This window comes from Prunus dulcis, chromosome 6 (assembly GCF_902201215.1).
Source record: "Prunus dulcis chromosome 6, ALMONDv2, whole genome shotgun sequence".
Classification (NCBI taxonomy): Eukaryota; Viridiplantae; Streptophyta; class Magnoliopsida; order Rosales; family Rosaceae; genus Prunus; species Prunus dulcis.
In genome coordinates this window covers 25739457-25759024 of record NC_047655.1, presented here as the reverse complement: position 1 = coordinate 25759024, position 19568 = coordinate 25739457, and the positions used below count along the sequence as shown (strand labels likewise).

The window sequence follows — 19568 nt, the reverse complement described above, 5'->3', positions numbered from 1 at the left end:
TTGGTACATAATAATGTTCAATAAACCTTCTTCGTAATTATAATAATGTTATTCGCAACTGATTATTGTTTTATTTTATCTGTATATCGTGAAGTCAATTTTGTGATTCATAGACTAACTCGTTTTGCTTTATCTTTAATTGAAATATATGTGTGGTACAATAATCCTTCCAATATCATTTGAGATGTTTTAGTTCAAAATCTTATGTAATTTCTTATTGAGTCAAATCAAAATCTACTCTAACACATAAACTTGCCCAAAATCATCTTATCAAATGATGAAACCTAAAGGACGTAAAATAATCCCAGTAAACTTTCTTCGTTTTGTAAATCTAGGTCTACACATCAAACAAAAACGGTATGCAAGTATTGCATAGATGAACATTACTACACCATCAAGCACAAGGGATTAAGTGTATGCTTGAATTTTTGGGACATTCATAACATGAACATGGGGTCACATACATAGACAAAGAAAGGAATAGATGCAAATTAGAGGACAAAACATCTTTGCAGCGCTTGAATCAAAAGCCAAGCAAGGCACCTCTAATTAGCAGCTTCTCTCTCTTACAAGCGTGCCAAAGCATAAAAAGCCTAAACCATCCGGGAAACTAAACGCATGCATTACCTTCCTTGTGCATGCCTCTCAATCACTTGCTTGCCAAACTTCTCTTGGGCCATCACAATATTTGGAGATAGCCCACTATGCAAAACCCATTTGGGCCTCAGTGGTGCAAGGAATTCTAAATTCTTTATGCTTTCTATCTAGAAAGAAACCAAGCCAACCATGAATTCTATTTTAAAAGTGGAGGACTTTGACGAAGGGTTTGATTATTATAGAAAGCGCCATTTACGGCACCTATCTACCATCTGTGACATCTCTCCCTAGAAGCACATTTAAGATAGACTTTATTTTAATCAGGTGTAAACACATCGATCCTAGAGAGAGGGACAGATGGGTGTGTGTGGAAACTGGAAAAACAAGTAGAGGATTTCTTACACCATCACCATGGATACTTGAGACTTGGGCGTCAGTTTAATTGGTCAAACACTAGATTTGAGTTTCCAAAAGTCAAACCAAGTGAAATCTGAAGGGGGTAACAGCCAAAATAAGTAGGTGGAGTTCGTTTTTTCAGTGTTTGAAGTTTGAACAGAGACAAAGCTTGGTGTTGGTTGGTCGACCAACCTATAATGGTTTTTTTTTTAAACCGTTAATACATGTAGAAGGAATTTTGAGTACACTTGGTGATGGAGGACAGAAAAAAGTTGAGAAAAAGCAATGGATCAACACTAGAAAGAAGAGTGCAGAGATGGGAAATCATGCACTCAAATTTTATGTAGTACGAATTAAGCAAACTTTGTCAAGTTGTATTGTAGCTTTGACATAAATTTTATGTTACTAGTTGATTCAAAATTACGCTTCTTATCTTGTACATTCTTGTTTGTAATAATATTGTTTTGCTATCTATGATCAATAATTATGACATTTGTAGTAATTTTTTTATTTATTATAGGATTATTGATTAGGATAGCAAAACAATGTTACCCTCATTTCAACCAAATTTTTCTGTAAAACAAGTCAAAAGCCAAGTGGATAACACATCGGATTCTAGTTTGACCAAATGCTGACGTGCCACGTACGAAGCCAATACAGGCAATAAAATAAACGGAGCTGGCTCTGCATATCTTACACACACACTCACTCTTTCTTCGCCGTTAGAAGCTTTTAATGCCTCGCTTTTACTCTCTTGCCAGAGAGCCCAGCCACTCCCACACTCCCACCATTATCACTCTCTCTCTCTCTCTCTCTCTCACTCTCTCTGTGTGTTATTTATAGTCTTGTAGACCAACCTACACTATCTCTGACAAGAGCTGACCCCCCACCACCTTTCTTTAATGGCTTCCTCCCCTCACTAGGGTTCGAATTTCATTGCTCTCTCTCACTCCGGCCCCTTGCACGGCGAGCTTTCGCATCAGCCCACTTCATCTCAGAAAACCCAGATTCCTTCTTCATTCTTACAGCTCAAAGACTCAACCTTCAATCACTATCTTCCAATTCCAAGTTCCAAGCTCGTGTTCAATTGGGCCTCTTACAGTGGTTGTTCATTTATTCTTGATCAACTTGGTTTAACTTGTCATTTCGTTTTCTTTTTATTAAACGAATTCGAAAGAAGAAATAAAAAAGAAAAGGGAAAAGCAGGAAAAAGTGGAGGGGTGTTGTAATTGTTGTTGGTGGGTTACTTTACCTTTGTTCTTTTGCTTTGTCCATTATTACACATGGCTTAGTGCATTTGTCTGTTCAGAGAGACCACCAAAATCCTCTCTCTCTGTTTTTGTTTGCTTTCGAGTTTCAAGCCTCTGAGAAATTCATTAGCTTTTTTAATCTCTGACCTCTGTTTTTTCGCGTCCTTTTGTGGCTTCACTCTGCTGCCTTCACCTTCTTCACCTTACTTCTCACTGTTTCTCTTCAGAACTGGAAGCTTCGGGACCTTGAAACTTTCATGGGGGCGTAGCAGACCAGTCACTTTGTACTGTCAGAGATATTGGACTTGGAGATGGCATTCAAGCTCTTCTTTTTCATTCTTCTAGCTCCTCTCCTCGTACGTGCTTTAGAACCTGTTTTCAACGACGACGTTCTGGGCCTGATCGTGTTCAAGGCCGGGCTTCGAGACCCAAAAGCCAAGCTCACTTCATGGAGCGAAGATGACAACAATCCTTGCAGCTGGGTTGGTGTTAAATGCGACCCAAGAACCAACCGAGTCTCTGAGCTTGTTCTTGACGGCTTTTCTCTATCTGGGCATGTAGGCCGAGGCCTTTTGAGGTTGCAATTCCTTCAAATACTCTCACTTGCCAATAACAACTTCACTGGGACCATAAACCCTGATCTCCCTCACCTTGGAAGCTTACAAGTCATTGATTTGAGCCAGAACAGCCTCTCTGGGCCGATCCCGGATGAGTTTTTTATGCAATGTGGGTCGCTAAGAGTGGTTTCATTTGCTAGAAACAATCTCACAGGGCAGATTCCTCAGTCTTTGAGCATATGCCAGACATTGGTGGCGGTGAACTTTTCCTCTAATCAGCTATCTGGGAAATTGCCATCTGGGATTTGGTATTTGAGGGGCCTTCAAGCACTTGACTTGTCAGATAACTTGCTGGAGGGAGAAGTTCCTGAAGGTATGGAAAATTTGTATGATTTGAGAGTAATTAACTTCCGAAAAAACTGGTTTTCGGGGAAGCTTCCCTGGGATATTGGAAGTTGTTTACTTTTGAAGTTGCTTGATTTTAGTGAAAATTTCTTTTCTGGGAGCATTCCGGAATCAATTCAGAGACTTAGTTCATGCAGTTCTCTGAGTTTACGGGGAAATTCTTTTGCTGGTCAAATTCCAAATTGGCTTGGTGATTTGAGGAGCCTTGAGATGTTAGATATCTCTGGTAATAATTTTTCTGGGGGAATTCCAAGCTCATTTGGAAATCTGGAGCTACTTGAAAAGTTAAATTTATCTAGGAATGAATTTACTGGAAGTTTGCCAGAGTCATTGACTAATTGCATCAAACTTTTAGCTATAGATGTTAGCCATAATCTGTTGGCAGGTAAACTTCCTTCATGGATTTTTAAGCTTGGTATACAAAGTGTTTCTCTTTCTGGCAACCGATTAAGTGGAAGTGCGGAATATAGTTCATTGACATCAGTGGAAGCCTCTAATGGGGGTCTTCAGGTCTTGGATTTGTCTTCCAATGAATTTTCTGATGTGCTTCCATCCGACATTGGGGTTCTTAGTAGCTTGCAGTTCTTGAATATGTCTGGGAACCATCTCCTGGGTTCTATTCCAGCAAGTATAGGTAAATTAAAGACAGCATCTGTTGTTGACTTGAGTGACAATCAACTAAATGGAAGCATTCCTTCTGAAATTGGAGGGGTAGTCTCGCTCAAGGAACTAAGGCTGCAGAAGAACTTTCTAACTGGGAAAATTCCATCTCAGATTGAGAAGTGTTCATCTCTAACATCTCTGTAAGTTTTCTTATTCTGTTTATCTCCTTTTGTAGTTCTCTTCCTTTACATACAATTTACAATAGAAAGCCAACATCTGACTTAATCATTAGAAAGTTCTTAATTTTTCTAATAAAATTTATAACTTGAGGTAGCTAGACTGAAGCTGTTTTTCCAATGTGTTTTTTTCATCAAGTGTATAATGGCATTTTGATTGAACAAGGGTGGGCAAGATCCATTTGATTGATGAAATTATAATCTTTCAATCAGTTATCATTTAGCACACTCCTGTAATTTCTTGGACATAAATAATATTAACTTGGTCAACCCATTCCATTTTTCTGTTTGTTTTGGTAGTAAATATAATAGCAGTGTTGTTTTTATGTTAATTCATTTACAAGTATATGATATGAAGGTTACATTGTTCTGAATTGTTTTTCTTTTATGTGCTCCAATTATACAGGATGCTGTCCCAGAACAACCTAACTGGACCTATTCCTGCAGCCATTGCAAACCTTTCTAATCTTCAATATGTAGACTTGTCTTTAAACAAATTCTCTGGAAGTTTACCAAAAGAGCTGACAAATCTTTCCCACCTCCTCTACTTCAATGTCTCCCATAACCACCTTCAGGGTGACCTTCCCTTAGGGGGCTTCTTCAACACTATCTCACCCTCATCTGTCTCGGGCAATCCATCCCTATGCGGATCTGTTGTTAACCGTTCCTGCATTTCCGTCCACCCCAAACCCATTGTCCTCAACCCAAATTCTTCCAACCCCATTGGCAGTTCTTCCTCACCAACTCATGGTCACAAGATCATATTCAGCATATCAGCTCTCGTTGCTATAGGCGCAGCTGCATTCATTGCCATTGGTGTCATAGCTGTTACCGTCCTCAATATCCATGCGCGGTCTTCAGTTTCACGTTCTGCTGCTCCTCTTGAGTTATCTGGTGGGGAAGATTATAGTTGTTCCCCTACTACTGATCCAAACTACGGCAAGCTTGTCATGTTTTCTGGTGATGCTGACTTTGGTGCCGGGACCCAAGCCTTGCTCAACAAGGACTGTGAACTTGGTCGTGGTGGGTTTGGAGTAGTGTACAGAACAGTCCTTAGAAATGGGCGTTCAGTTGCAATAAAAAAGCTAACGGTCTCAAGTTTGATCAAGTCCCAAGAAGATTTTGAGAGGGAAGTTAAGGGACTTGGAAAGATCAGGCACCATAATCTTGTGGCACTTGAAGGATATTACTGGACTCCGTCGTTGCAGCTCCTCATATACGAGTATATACCTTGCGGGAGTCTGTATAAGAATCTGCATGATGGACTTGGAAAAAGCTGCCTCACTTGGCGACAGAGGTTCAACATAATTCTAGGGATGGCAAAGGGTTTGGCTCATTTGCACCAAATAAACATAATTCACTACAATTTGAAATCAACTAACGTTTTGATAGACAGCTCTGGTGCTCCAAAGGTAGGAGACTTTGGCCTGGCAAGGCTGTTGCCAACGTTAGACCGGTGCATCTTAAGCAGCAAAATCCAAAGTGCACTTGGCTACATGGCGCCTGAGTTTGCATGTCAAACGGTTAAGATTACTGAGAAATGTGATGTGTATGGGTTCGGAATCTTGGTTTTGGAGGTGGTGACAGGGAAGCGGCCTGTGGAATATATGGAGGATGATGTGGTGGTACTTTGTGACATGGTGAGGGGAGCACTGGAGGAAGGCAGGGTAGAGGAATGCCTTGACCAAAAGCTCCTGGGTAATTTTCCAGCAGATGAGGCAATTCCAATGGTCAAGCTGGGTTTGATATGTGCATCTCAAGTGCCATCGAATCGCCCGGACATGAATGAAGTAATCAACATTTTAGAACTCATCCAATGCCCTTCAGAAGTCCAGGAGGAATTAGAATAAATTTAGTTTACAGATTAAGAAAAGTAACAGGTTCATATGTTCCGGTGAAGAACAATCCGGTTTGGTTCAAGCAAAAGAAAAAAAGAATATAGTGTTGGAGGTCCATTTCCATGTCTTTCAATCCTTTTAAGAGTATTGTATTTTTGTCTGTACTTTTTTGCCTGTTGAATTCTATAGCACTTGTATGGTGCCGGATTGCTTTTCACCGGTTTGAAATGGGACAATTTGAATGGTGTTTAGATTCAAGATCTCTCAGTATACCCCACAATGACTCTCAAAATCTTAAGATACAATACAAATATTAATAACCCAGCAATGCACTTGATGCTAGTTCACCTACCTCTGATCCTAAGTGATGCCTCAAGGGCTCAATTCAAAGGCCAAATAGAGCCTCAAACAAGAGAAGAGAATACAATAACAATAATAGTAGTAAGATTAAAATATTGCTTGCAACTCCGTGAAAAAAGGTCTTAACTTGCATATCAATGTTCTCATGTTTGAAACTTATAACACCTCGATATTGTGTGTGAGAAAACTCCCCTCCCCCAATATTGCTTGTATTTGAAAAAAAGTAGGATTAGAATATAAGCTATCTAAAAGAGCAACACCCTCTTGCTTTAGTTATACTTTTCTGTTGCCCATGCCATGTTGCTTTATTTATACTACAACTCTGCTTAATTTCAATAAGTTTTACTTGAGTTAAAGAATTTCTTGCACATTAGGCGAAACATGGATAATAATAACTTTGGCATTTATAATCAAACACCATCATGTGCATATTTATGCGTACTCCACTGACCCTAATCAACACAATTGTGTTCTTTATCATAATTCCAAAAGCTCTGTTTTTTCCTGCAAGTATGGTCAATAATTAATCCCTTAGATGTGAAGCTTTGTTTAATCAAAGGGTTCTGGACCCGAGGGGAACCTAATCAAACGGCCGTGGACATCATCAAAGCACCTCACATGGAGCTCCTCAAGGCCACTTACAAAGCTTTTTCCAACAGTGATTATAATGCAGTGCATGGCAATCATGCCATGTCCTGCAAATTACAATAAAAGAGCTTTTTGATTTATAGTCACGCAACATATACATACGAACCAACCAAATCTGAACCAGTTGATTAAGGTGGAGACTCAGAAAAAAAAAGACCACCTTGGAAATCGATGCATTTTAGGACCAGAAAGTTTTTGCCCTTGATTATTTTGTCTGCTTTTTAACGAGAAACAGAATGATACATAGACCCACCACGCTTCCACTAAGGACCTCAATGGTGAGGCCATTTTGAAGAAGTCTTGTCGGGGCCAACAGGACACAAGCAATTCTTTTACTTAAATAAAAAAGCACTGTATTTACACAGAATCAATGTCTCCCAAGTAAGTTGATTTGTGTATACTTTTATATGCTATCTTATCTTTAGTGCACTGTGACTCAGAAATATAAAATAATGCAGCGGTGTACTTGGGTTCCAGAGAATGTGCGATTTACATTGAAACTGTGCTAGAATCTGTGATTTATAGTGAAATAAAAGTATGCATGCGCTACAAATTGGCAACTTTGGTTTGGATAGGGACGTCTGTGATCTGACACCATTTTCATGGACCTGACCTGCTAACAAAAAGGTGAAAAACATACCATATCTGTATGCTGTGCGGTGTTTTTATTTCAAATTGAGTGACAGGCACCACCAATGCCTTTTGTTTCTCATGTTGGGTCCCAGCTTGGGGCGCAGTACAAAATTTACCAACCTGAACATGGGAAGCAAAATGCAAAGGCAACTCATTTTCAATTGGGCTTTTGAAGCTATCTACCTCCATACATTTTGCTTCTCACAGTGCACAAATTTGGAGCATTGCAGGCAGAGAAGGTATGATATAAGGCAAAGCTTTGGTGCTTTATCTTACAAGAACTTGCCTGAGTTGGTTTTACTTCAACTTGAACAATGCCTACTTTGAACTTTCATTGTGTAACAATATGATCTTTTATTTTGTTAATCCTCGAAAAAGGTTCCAGTACAACTTGAACAGAGTCTCCATTTCACATGAAGTTTCCTAGCTGAACTTCATTTTTTGAATTGCTATAGCTAATAAGAAAGAGTCACTGCCAATAAGGGGCTCGGTGATCACATGCTACTTATGTAAATGTTCTTTGTCTTAGAGCAATTCCAGCGGTAAGGTTGGGGGGGGGGGGGGGGGGGGGGGGGTGGGGGTGGGGTGGGTTGGGCCAAAAAATGATTCCAGCAACAGAGGCTTGCCCGGGCAACAGGTGGACCCAGAATGATTCCAGCAACAGAGGCTTGCCCGGGCAACAGGTGGACCCCAGCAGACTGGGTTGGCCCTCAGGGGAGGCTGGCCCGACTTGGAGCCCGAGTTTTGGATGATGTCAGCGCCCTGACATCAGCGCGCTACAGTGCCGTCCATAGCCAGCATCCAAGTGGTGTTGTCTGGGCTCTCAAATCGGATTTTTTCCTCCAATCTAACGGCAGCGAATTTTTGTGCAATAAAATAATGAAAAAAATAGAAATTTTTTTTAAAAAAACCCAAATTTTTTTTTTCTATAAATACCAACCAATACTCTTTACTTTTAACACCAAATCCTCATACATTTTCGTCTCTTTCAACTATTATTCACTTTCTATTTAATAATTTTTTCACTTTCAAGTTTTATTTTTTCAAAATCTTATTCGAAATTTTTTTCCGATTATGAGATATGAATTTTATAATAAAGATTGACATGTAGGAACCCAAAAATATTATCCAAATTAATTATTTAGGCAAAAAAATTTGTGAAAAAAACAAAAAAATAAATAGTAATTGCCCTTAGCCATGGCAACGGGTGGAAACACAAAATACTATTTATAAGGGCAACTACTATTCACGTGAATAGTGGCTGCCCTAACTCTCCCCTTGCCATTGCTAAGGGCAAATGGGTGGAGTTGCTCTTAGTAATGTACTAGTTTACAGAATTCTAAGAAAGGATAAGTACAATTAAGAAGAAAAAAAAATGCAAGGTTAACATTGTGCAATTTGAATTGAAGAAACCGAACCAAGTGGAGCAAAGAGTGTAGTTTGGCCAAAAATATATTACCTCTTGCAATTACAGTACAAATGAATGACTTATACAGACCTATTTTATGGGATCTCCCTATTACACAAAAACCACTAGTCGAAAATGGTTTCATTTTGTATCTCAGATTTTCCTATTTGTTGTGTACCAATCCTTCTTTATCTTCTTTCCCATTTTCTCTTCCTCCATCTTTTTGGGCAAACTCTATTCTGGGCCCTTTTTGGCTGTTTTAAACTAACTAATCATCCCAGTCATTTTCCCACCCATCTTTGTTTGCAGACCTAGAAGTAAGGCCATTCGCCGAGATGCTTCCCACAAGATGCGCCCCCGGTGACTTCACTGCATTATCTCCATCCCAATCATCATCCCAACCCTGATCCCAGCCTTCAGCCGTTTCTACAGCAGTTGCCGAAACAGATTCTGGCAATCCCATTTCAAGTTCCTGATATGGAACTCCACCTCCAGTACGCTGTTTCCTCTTCCTAGCCTTGCAGAAAGCCCACGTCCCGCCAAAAATTAGCACTGTAACAATCAAGAAGTAAGCACCATTGATTGGGGTCACTACCTTCTCATAAGAAGGAAGACGCAGGAAAAAATTTCCATCAGATACTGGAGGGTCCATATGAAGCTCACATTCTCCGTTTGCAGTATTTAGAGTTATTTTGGTGCTTCTATCAATATCAAGTGATATAGTGACCTGAAAAGGCAAACAAATAAACATTGCGGTTTTGCTTTTAGAAAAATGCAAATGTAAGCCCCACAAAACAGTAACTGAAAACCACAAGTATAATTTCATGGTTCATCCATGCCAGCAAATAATGAGCCCCTATAGGAAGCAGGTTAACGCATTGTAGTAAGGTTATGCATCCAATGACAAGTCTTTTCCACTGAATTACAAATTCAGCTGGGTGTTTTAGACACAAACAAGGTCCTTTCAACATCTCAGTTCTAAACGAAATAGCAGTAGGGAAGATTCAATGTCCCTTCTCATACACCTTCCTCCTCCCTTCTGCATATCTCAGCCATGATTTTAATTTCTACTATATTCCCAACATTTTAGAGGGGGGAAAGACAGAGGTGAAGAGAGGGGGAATAAACCTTTTTTTATTGTCCAGTGAGGGAGAAGAGAATTAAAACTAAAAACCATCTAAAATAGTTTTTAGTTTTCATTTTAGAAAGCCATTCTATATTTCATTTCTTTCATTTCTTCTCTCTCAACTCTCGCTTTAATTTTCTTTTGCCAAAAAACAGCCTACCAAATGGACTCTTATTAATCATGCCAACAATGCCCTTTTCTTAAGATATAAAAAGCTATAACTTCTAATCACTACCGAAAACAACCAATCAGGAAAACAACAACAAAGTAGCAGAGTTATGACAGGGAACTCTCCTGTGAGCATTGCAATTTCACCACTGGACATGCATTTGTTATCCAGCACTGAAAAGCTTCTATGCTTATGCTATGCACATTGTAGTAGAATTTCCTATCAACTTTACCTTCTCATTTTTGTGTTTGGCAATCTTTAGGTCCATCTTGGTATTTTCTGCAGAAACCTTTGCCTTCAAAGTGCTGTCTCCAATGTTTTGGACCAGAATGACCACTTCTTTGGACCCTGCAACATGGGAAAAGAAAATAAAATGAGTGGTTTTATTATGAGGTCAAATGGTATTGATTTATGTTCAGCACTCTGCATTCACTGCTTTAATAAACAAAATGTATAGTAAAGCAGTGGATACTGGAAAAACTTCACTAGGCACATAACGCAATTTAACATCTCCACTTACTCATGTAAACCACAGAGAACATCTCGATCACAAAATATACATAGCTTATGATCATCTTAATCTTAGACACTAATGAAGTTGAGTCTAATACTGCTCTTCATAATCATCAAACTACATTAGCCAGAATTTAAGCAAAATCAGCAATTGTGTTCATTATATATGTTCCAGAAACTGTCTGAAAGATTGCAGGAGATGTGACTATGACATCAAAGCAATTCTGAGAAGTAATTGGCACAGCTGGGCGCCTTTAAGCATTTACTTTTTGGTTAATACGTTTTATAAATTTTACCTATATCCAAGAGAAAATCCTCAGATAATGTCAAACTATTCTTATGAAAGTAGAGGCCTACAACTCAAGGGCATTCATCTACCAATCCAAATTGTAGATGCGTCCGTGTTTTATTTTGACATGTCATATACATGCTTGTAAACTTAATTATCAAGAGGAAAAGCCTTACTATCAAGCCTTATGTTGTAGAACAAACCAAGTTTCTATGCAATTATACATATATAACTTGTAATGAATAAGTCTAAACACCAAATGCATAAGTCATACCATTGATACTAATGACAACCTAATATCAGTTCTAGCGATAGCACAAATGCACACCACGAAAATTGTCATCAGGCATTCCAATGTAGTATGCATGCAATCAAGCAAAACACAATGCCCAAAAAAAAAAAAAAAATCATCTTTTAATTCAATCTCAGCATCCTAATTTTGTACAAAACATTTTTCACATAATCACTCTAAACAAACACAACTTTTCAACCTCAATGCACATTATCACGAAAACCTATTATGATCGACTGTCAGGAAAAAGGTACCAACAGTTATGTGAATTACCACTATCAAAGCTCTTAATGCAAGCAACCACCACATCCTTGATCTGGCATCTTTTGATTATCCCATCGCAGCTTTCCCTATCCGCATTCTGCGAATTGTTCACATTATCGTTCTTCTCCTTCTCTATCTCCTTACTCTTTACCTTACCACCTTCAGGGGAGTCCTTCTTATTCTTTACCTTACCACCTTCAGGCGAGTCCTCCTTATTCTTTACCTTACCACCTTCAGGAGGTGCACTCGCCGAATTCGGTTCATCTTTCAACTGCTTTGAATTCGGATCCTGTTTCGGTGTCGTAGCAGGAACCGGGTTTGGATCCTTTTTGGATTCCGTGTCAGGCGTCGGATTTGGATCCTTCTTTTCTTTATTCGGATCCTTCCCTTCATCCGTTTTAGTATTATTATTCAAACCCCTTGGACCTGGATCCGCTTTCGGAGTCTTGGCGGGTGGCAGAGTGTCCGTTTTGTTCTTACTTGGATCATCATCCGCCATAGGAACAGACCTATTGCCACCAGAACTTGAAACTGGAGGGGGAGGAGACGGAGGAGGCGGAGGAGGACTTGGCACCGGAGAATCCTTGCCCTAAAATTTATGAAAATAAATAAACCAAACCGATTTTTGACCTAAAAACAAGTAATTTAGACTCTATGAGAGGGAAAAGAGAGTTACTGGTACTGTCGAACTGTCGTTTTGAGGCTCACCAATCAAAATTCTATGCTTGGAGAGCAAAGAAGCATTGGAAGCCTCCGCAACAATGAAGATAAATACGAACACTGTCAGAAAACCATTTCTATCCATTGTATTGAGACTTCGACGCTCCTTTTCAGATCGGATTTAGGTACTCCACGCCAAAACCCTAGCAATTAATCCCATTTTGTGGATAAAGTTGCAGCCTTTATACATTAAGATGAAATCTGCGCAATTTTGTTTTCAATGAGCTGGAAACGGAGAGATGGGTCAGAAGTTTCAAGTGAATCGGAATCGTGGAAGGATTGGGGTTTGAGGGTTTAGGATTGAATTGAGATAATCTAGGGTTTTAGATCGGAATCTGTGTTCTTCAGAGATTTGACGCTAGGTTGCTATATAAGTCAGCTCTACAGAGAGTCCAGACATCAATCGGACAGTTGGAACACGTAGCCAGTTACTACTGCTACGATCTTATTTTCCCAAATTAAAAATCAATAAATAAATAAATATAATTTTAAAAAACCTATCAAAACGGTGTGCATGGATGCATGGGCCGTCTTTGTATGGATATCATTTTGGGCCAAGTCCTAGTATTGAACTTTGGAGAAATGACGGCCTTCACCTGGAAAGCTGGTTTGTAGACTCTGTATATTGGAAACATCATTTTTTTGAAACTAAATTTATAATCACTAGGAGAGCCGCTCAGCTATGGTGTGTGGATGACTGTTAACCATCATGGATGTGAACTTCACAGTAATAAATCATTGACGGCCGACAGTCACGTCGATGTTAACCCCCTGCAAAAACTCTACTAAATTGTGAAGAAGGAAAGTTTTACTTACTGCCTAGGCACATTCCATGCGGCACGAGTCATCCAATTCACGAGGACTTTGTGAGTTTGCAACATTATCCTGAAGGTACGAGGTAAGCCAACTAGCCCTTACTCCCAGAAGTATGATTTAGTACAATTCAAAGCAAATCTAGCCACATTGAAGATGTCTTTTACTAGTTAGAATATAATCTGTAGAAGAACGCAAATAAAGAAAAAAGGCAAATGCAGATGAATCTTAATTACTTTTGTGCCAATTAAGCCTTCAGCACTGAAAAAGAGTACTGCTGATATAAATATGGAATAAAACATAATTCCTTTCATGCAAGAAAGAATAAAGTGTATCCGGACTCCAGTTTGGCTGCTAAACTCACGGCTTTGGCTTAAGTATTCAATCGCAGTCATCCTCATACATGGTTTTAACTTTATAGAGTTGTTTTTTATAATATTATATAATTTAACGATATCTTGATATCTCTTTTTTTAAAATTGAAAGAGATTTCAAGTTCGAACTAATTAACCTATCATAGATTCATAACAAGGCTTTATATTGACCGTAGTGTAATACACAATTGTTTCCTCGATTAATGTGCTATATGATAATTGCAAAAACCAATATCTCCATTCAATTCTATGAAACCTTTCGAGATTACATCTTTTCAGTTTCCATGTTGGTGATATATATTCCTTGCTTCCTTAATTTGTTCATCATCCATCAGCTTGGCTTCTCAGTCTTAGCTCAAGCCACATTGAAAAAGGAAACATTCAACCCTTTAAGCCTCTGTTTGATATAAACATGTGAGGCAATGGCACAATGCAAATGGTGAAGACAAAGAAGGCAATGGGCCAAGCAGAAGTGAATAAGCAAGTGATCTTGAGGACGTTTGGGGATGACAAAAGCTCTCTGCTTGACCATTTTGAGAGGCTCTCTGTTGAGTTGCAGCTGAACCAAGCCATGCTGAGGCGGAGTCTCTCTGAGCCAACCCAAATTCGGTCCCAGCAACCTCTTATAATCTGTCAGGCTCCATCAGAATCAGAACCACCACCACCACCACCTTTGGTTACCAAGAAAAGGCGTGGCTCAGGCTTAAGCAAGGTTCTAAAGAAGATGATCAAGCCCATTCTAAGCAGAATGAGTGCAAAAAAGAAGGAAATCCCAGATGCAAAAGACCCCAGGTTTTGGAAGACATTTAGTAGATCCATGCGCCTTTGAAGTATGCACAACATTTGAGAAATAGTCAGTAATATTTATTTACTTTTGTTTCGTTCTATGTTTTTAATTCCTTTTGTAAGTGCTTGTATGCACATTTTACAGATCATGAATACACCCTCCCTACACAAAATGGACAGTGTCAATTCGCACTGAACACGAACACAATCCAATCTAACGACTTCCCTATTTGAGAACGGTGACAAATCCCAAAATGAAAATTTGAAAGCTGTAGGCTGATGTCGTTAAAGTGCCTGCCTTGCCCCCAACATACGACACTGTATTTGTTATCGTTTTACCCAAAATCTAATCAAAGATTTTTTTTTTCTCTGTACCAAGCTGGATAGAACTCCACAGATTATCCATGGACCTCTCCCTGATGCCTTCTTCATATCCTACACCCTTCACACTTGTTCAGTCTCCCTCTCCATCTCCATCTCCTTTATGTAGAACTCACAACAAAAGAACCCAACATGGTAAGCTACTTGTCTTTGCAGCACGTTCGTGCTCTGCTACAAATCCCACTGGAACCACACCATTGAATGTTGTCAATCTTGCTGACAAAACCCACCAGTCATACCCAAAAGATTATGGCTTGCAGTCCAGTGTCGAAGAACCAAAGCTAGATTTTGATAGCATAGCTAGTAGATTGCAGGTACAGAGATTTATTGATAGAATTAAAGCTTTGCCCTTTAGAGAGACGAGTGTAATTCTTGGTATCTTTGAACATGATGGTTGCTTTCAGACCGTATCTGAATTTAATGCTCTGCTTATGGCTTTAGTCATAGCAAAAGAGCCTGACATTGCTTTGAGCCTGTTTAATGAAGTATCAGCTTACAGGTTAGTGCCAGATTCTTTGACATTTTCCATCATGATAAGGTGTTACTGCGAGAAAAATGATCTGGATGAAGCCAAAAGGGTTTTAGTCCCTATGGTTGAAAATGGGTTTTACCCTAATGCTGCAACAATCACTGTTCTGATAAATTCATTGTGCAAAAGAGGTAGGTTGCAGAGAGCTTTGGAGGTTTTGGAGGTCATGGGTAGAATTGGGTGCAAGCCAACTGTTCAGATATACAATTGCTTGTTGAAGGGGTTGTGCTATGTTGGGAGGGTGGAGGATGCATATGAAATGTTGATGAGAATCAAGAAAGATGCCATAAAACCTGACATTTACACATTCACAGCTGTTATGGATGGTTTTTGTAAAGTGGGTCGCTCAGATGAGGCAATGGAATTGCTTGATGAAGCTGTGGAAATGGGGTTGACACCAGATGTGGTCACTTTCAACACTCTGTTTAATGGGTATTGCAAGGAAGGCAGGCCAATGGAGGGACTTAATGTGTTAAAGCAGATGAAAGAGAGAAACTGCAACCCTGATTGTATTACTTACAGCACTTTGTTGCATGGATTGTTAAAATGGGGTAAAACTCGTAATGCTCTTAAGGTTTATAAGGAGATGGTTGAAAATGGGTTTGAAGTAGATGGGAGATTGATGAACAATCTTGTTAGAGGGTTATGTAGGAGATCGAGGAAGGAAAAAGACCTCTTCGAAGATGCACATGAAGTGTTTGAGAAAATGCAGAACGGGATTTTGGGCATAGACGCTAGTACATATGGCTTGATGATCCAAACTCTTTGCATGGAAAAGAAGATGGATGCAGCTGTGGTCTGTTTGCAGCAGATGATTGGAATGGGCTATTCACCATGGATTATCACCTTTAACAATGTAATTAAAACCCTTTGTGTTGAGGGAAAGGTGACTGAGGCACTGTTAGTATTAAACATCATGTATGAAGGTGGTAGAGGAACCAATGGAATATCTTATAAACCTTTGATTCATGGATTGAATCGGCGGGGGAGTTTCCTTGGCGCTTGTAGTGTATATGGCGCGGCATTGAAGAGAGGTGTAATTCCTAATACAAAACCTCAACAATGACAAAAAAAATTGCTCATCCTCAGCCTTCATATAAGCTATTTTCTTTTTTCAAATACGCCAATCACTTAAAGCAGGAGTTTAAAGGTTTACAAACCTTCCACTAACTTGATGTACAGATATAACATATGTATGCTCTAGCATCAAATTTAATAAAGTTTCTGCCTGGTAAACAAAATTACAATACAAAATTTTCCTGGCCGGTGTTGAGAAATCTCTGACTCAAAACTTATGCGCGATTCATGTATTGCCCAGTTCTGGTATCCACCATTATTTCATCACCTATATTTACAAAGAGTGGGACATTGACAATAGCACCGGTGTCGAGAGTCGCTGGCTTTGATCCACCTGCAAGCAAAGTTCAGTTAGAAGATGTTGCCTCTTTGATTGTTGATAACAAAGAACTGCGACATTTAGTTATAGACAGGAGTTTATCACTTCTAAAACCCAAGACATCAATCAGGCGCCCATTCTGCACCTGAGAGCTGATTAATCAGCTCACCTACTCAGCCTAACCTTGTAATAGCATTTTTGTCTGCTGGCATCTTACCAGCCTTCAGGTCCCCAAACAAGTCATGGACTGATGGGTATTTACACCAATAACATACTAAATTTGGTCCTTGAAAATTGTGAGAGACACAAACTGCATTACCTTGAGCTGTGTCACCTTTAAGTCCAGGATCAACATCAACCACAGTCAGTTTCACTGTGATGGGGATGTCAACATCGATAAGCTACAAGTAAACCACAAAAAGCAGATTACTTTTCAAAAGGCCATAGTAATAATACAAACCACCACCATCATCTATGTTTTCTTTGTTGATGCCACTCACACAAACAAATATATGCATCTCACCATGAATCTAAGACGTACTAACAAAAAAAGTCAATGACTATCAAAACATTGCTCGAGAGACTGCTCTGTGTTCTTTAGGTAGTGCCCAAGAGCTCCGTCTGGGACAATTATTCTTGGATAAAAAGAACCATCTTGGGCACAATTGATCGTGTGCATAATGAACTTTGCAGCAAAAAGTGGGAATTTAATTGCTTGAGAAAAAATGGATTGCTTAAAAGAGAATAAGGAAAGTACTCTATCATTCCAAAGAAGCAAATTGCAGTCCATTCCCTCTTTCAGCCATTTTGTTTTGTCCCCGATACTTGATTCATTTACACGAGTTTCTTCATAGGTAGTCTGAGACAAGCGAAAGAAAAAACCTATTTGAGATAGAAAAATAAAGATAGCAATCACTATCTTATAAAGATAACAGCATCAGCTAGCTTCCCTGAGAACAGGAATAGATCCCAGGTGTCCTAAAGACTAAAGTGAATAATTTATAGTCCATAACTCCATACGAATGAATATCATATTTTAATTTTGCAAGTAAAAACTCTACTGAAGAATACCAAGTCCATGAATACAAACTGGGGACCGTCTTTGTATGTGAATTGCTTTGTTTCCTTGTATATATTTGCCTCATTAATCTGGAAAAACAATCACACATGAGAATGTATATATGTCACTGTACTGTACAGACATCTAAACATGACTGACCATTGCACTTGGTATCTGTTGATGATATCTATTGTTGAAAAATTTGTGTCATGTAACATGAAGATACATAACATATCTGGTCTCACAGAAAGATTCACCGAAAGGTGACGACCTCAGCCTGGGGAGGAGGTCTGGTGGCATTACGAACATAATACTTACACCATGACATTTTGAAGCATACCTTGGATACAAGATATTTGTATAAATATATGACTCATTCCTTAACAAGGTTTGTGAAAAATAATCCAGATGGAGTATCTTTTCTTAGAAACACAGTAAACCATCAAAAACTAAATAAATTATGTCATATGCTACATGTTCAGTTGACTTGTTTACTTGTTAGCAACTAACAATTGCATCAAACTTTATATACATTTGAAAACAGAAATTAATGATGGATCAATGAAATCAATGAACATTACTGTGCTGCCCGCTCGAAATGTTTTCTCAACAGTGTTTCCTGATACATAATTGCGCATCTTGGTCCTTACAAATGCAGCCCCTTTCCCAGGTTTCACATGAAGGAATTCTACAGAAGGCCAACAGATAGAAAACTAATAAGCTTCCATTGACTTATGACTTATACAAATAAATAGTTGTTTGCCTGACCAAATGAAAAGATTCCTCCTGGGAATATTAGAACATATGAAAACAAGACAATTCAGATATAGAGGCAGATTACAATGGGGTACACCTATAACCAATTTAAACATCCCTAGAAACTCTTTGACATACCAAAAGTCTCAAATTAGCATCATAGTGTTCAAAAGGCTTTTGATTTTTTCTAATTACACACACACATCATGATACCATGAAATTCCAAATCTCCCATGGGAGCCCCATAAACCAACCTAAAGATACAGGCTCCCTAGAGTACATCTATCGTAAGATTACCAGCAAAGAAACACAAATGTCATGTGAGTAATACTAAAAATAGTAGTTATAAAAACAATAAAAATTATAACTTCAGCAATTAGATATAATATGATACAGAGACAGGGGTCCCAGAAATGAAGATTTCTATTTAATGTGAACAATATACCAGAAAAACTCAATATGTAATATACCCAATAACCAAAAAGCCAACATTTTTCGGCTTAAACTAAAACGAATAAAAAAAACAAATGAGGAGGAAGAAGAAGATATAAGTACCTATAACTCGCCAAGGAGCTCCATCAACTTCAATGTTGGAACCCACTTTGATATCGTTGCTAGAAAACGCCATTATCCCTGAAATTTTCACAACCCAACATCATTTCACTAACCCAAAAACCAAAACTTTATGAATTAAAATCAGTAAAAGAGGAAAAATCAAAGAGTGAGAGAGTCAAAGGAGCTTACTGGGACATCTGAGACGTAGGGGCGTTCGGGCAGAACTCCGCATTGGCAGAAAGAACGGCTTGGATGAGAATGAAAGTGATGATAGCTGTGATGGACGGCTGAGGATGGAGGAAGCTGATGAGACATTGAAGGATGTTGCCATTCCCGCCATTGCTATGGCTGTTTTGAGAAAGCAAAGGCGTGTGATTTTCTCAGTATTCGTGTGTGTTTTCCCGGAAATTTAGAAGGCCATGACAATGCGCCTGAGTGTTTTGCTTAGATAAGGACTATGGTGTCTGAGAGTCTTTTGCCTCGCTACTTGTGTTGGGCTTGGGCCTCACCTTCCCTCTCTTCGCTCGTTTTCCTTGGTCCATGCTATGCCCATTGGGCCTCTTTTGGGCCTGGGTCTTTAGGTCTTGAAACTCTCAAATATTTTTTTTAAGGGA

General features: G+C 39.0%; 4 protein-coding genes across 8 annotated transcripts; 2 read left to right on the top strand and 2 right to left on the bottom strand.

The window, feature by feature from the left end:
• The first annotated feature begins 1709 nt into the window (after positions 1–1709).
• Positions 1710–6140, top strand: LOC117632804 (leucine-rich repeat receptor-like protein kinase PXC2). 2 transcript variants are annotated; one of them, XM_034366387.1, is made up of 3 exons: positions 1710–2231; positions 2471–4008; positions 4451–6140. In XM_034366387.1, the coding sequence occupies exons 2-3, from the start codon at positions 2555–2557 to the stop codon at positions 5892–5894; spliced, it is 2898 nt and encodes a 965-aa protein (XP_034222278.1). In that variant the 5' UTR covers positions 1710–2231; positions 2471–2554; the 3' UTR covers positions 5895–6140. The 2 variants fall into 2 exon arrangements, with proteins under 2 accessions (XP_034222278.1, XP_034222277.1); XM_034366386.1 differs by having other exon boundaries at positions 1710–4008.
• Positions 6141–8899: 2759 nt separating this feature from the next.
• LOC117632402 (protein TonB) lies at positions 8900–12737 on the bottom strand. 3 transcript variants are annotated; one of them, XM_034365862.1, is made up of 5 exons: positions 12261–12737; positions 11594–12173; positions 10459–10574; positions 9595–9658; positions 8900–9483 (listed from the first exon to the last, which is right to left on the bottom strand). In XM_034365862.1, the coding sequence occupies exons 1-5, from the start codon at positions 12387–12389 to the stop codon at positions 9200–9202; spliced, it is 1173 nt and encodes a 390-aa protein (XP_034221753.1). In that variant the 5' UTR covers positions 12390–12737; the 3' UTR covers positions 8900–9199. The 3 variants fall into 3 exon arrangements, with proteins under 3 accessions (XP_034221753.1, XP_034221752.1, XP_034221754.1); XM_034365861.1 differs by having other exon boundaries at positions 8900–9658; XM_034365863.1 differs by having other exon boundaries at positions 8900–9658; positions 12293–12404.
• A 1207-nt stretch (positions 12738–13944) lies between these two features.
• Positions 13945–16276, top strand: LOC117632908 (pentatricopeptide repeat-containing protein At5g41170, mitochondrial-like). The gene has a single exon (XM_034366536.1). The coding sequence runs from the start codon at positions 14682–14684 to the stop codon at positions 16251–16253; it is 1572 nt and encodes a 523-aa protein (XP_034222427.1). The 5' UTR covers positions 13945–14681; the 3' UTR covers positions 16254–16276.
• On the bottom strand, positions 16251–19404 carry LOC117632909 (elongation factor P). 2 transcript variants are annotated; one of them, XM_034366537.1, is made up of 7 exons: positions 19144–19404; positions 18955–19032; positions 18225–18331; positions 17655–17732; positions 17341–17442; positions 16903–16984; positions 16251–16598 (listed from the first exon to the last, which is right to left on the bottom strand). In XM_034366537.1, exons 1-7 carry the CDS (start codon positions 19292–19294, stop codon positions 16480–16482), a joined length of 717 nt encoding a protein of 238 aa, XP_034222428.1. In that variant the 5' UTR covers positions 19295–19404; the 3' UTR covers positions 16251–16479. The 2 variants fall into 2 exon arrangements, with proteins under 2 accessions (XP_034222428.1, XP_034222429.1); XM_034366538.1 differs by lacking the exon at positions 17655–17732 and having other exon boundaries at positions 19144–19379.
• Between the last annotated feature and the right edge of the window lie 164 nt (positions 19405–19568).

Bases quoted from the DNA above. Each gene is read 5' to 3' on its own strand.
- LOC117632402 (XM_034365861.1), bottom strand. From the start codon at position 12,389: ATGGATAGAAATGGTTTTCTGACAGTGTTCGTATTTATCTTCATTGTT. The intron at 10,575-11,593 runs GTAATTCACATA...CCCATGTTGCAG, and splicing joins CATTAAGAGCTTTGATAGTG to GGTCCAAAGAAGTGGTCATT. The intron at 9,659-10,458 runs GTAAAGTTGATA...TTGCCTTTTCAG, and splicing joins CCAAACACAAAAATGAGAAG to GTCACTATATCACTTGATAT.
- LOC117632908 (XM_034366536.1), top strand. From the start codon at position 14,682: ATGGACCTCTCCCTGATGCCTTCTTCATATCCTACACCCTTCACACTT.
- LOC117632804 (XM_034366387.1), top strand. From the start codon at position 2,555: ATGGCATTCAAGCTCTTCTTTTTCATTCTTCTAGCTCCTCTCCTCGTA. The intron at 4,009-4,450 runs GTAAGTTTTCTT...CCAATTATACAG, and splicing joins TGTTCATCTCTAACATCTCT to GATGCTGTCCCAGAACAACC.
- LOC117632909 (XM_034366537.1), bottom strand. From the start codon at position 19,294: ATGGCGGGAATGGCAACATCCTTCAATGTCTCATCAGCTTCCTCCATC. The intron at 16,985-17,340 runs GTACTTTCCTTA...GTTTACTTGTAG, and splicing joins TGCTTCTTTGGAATGATAGA to CTTATCGATGTTGACATCCC. The intron at 16,599-16,902 runs GTAATGCAGTTT...CTTTGCTTGCAG, and splicing joins TAAAGGTGACACAGCTCAAG to GTGGATCAAAGCCAGCGACT.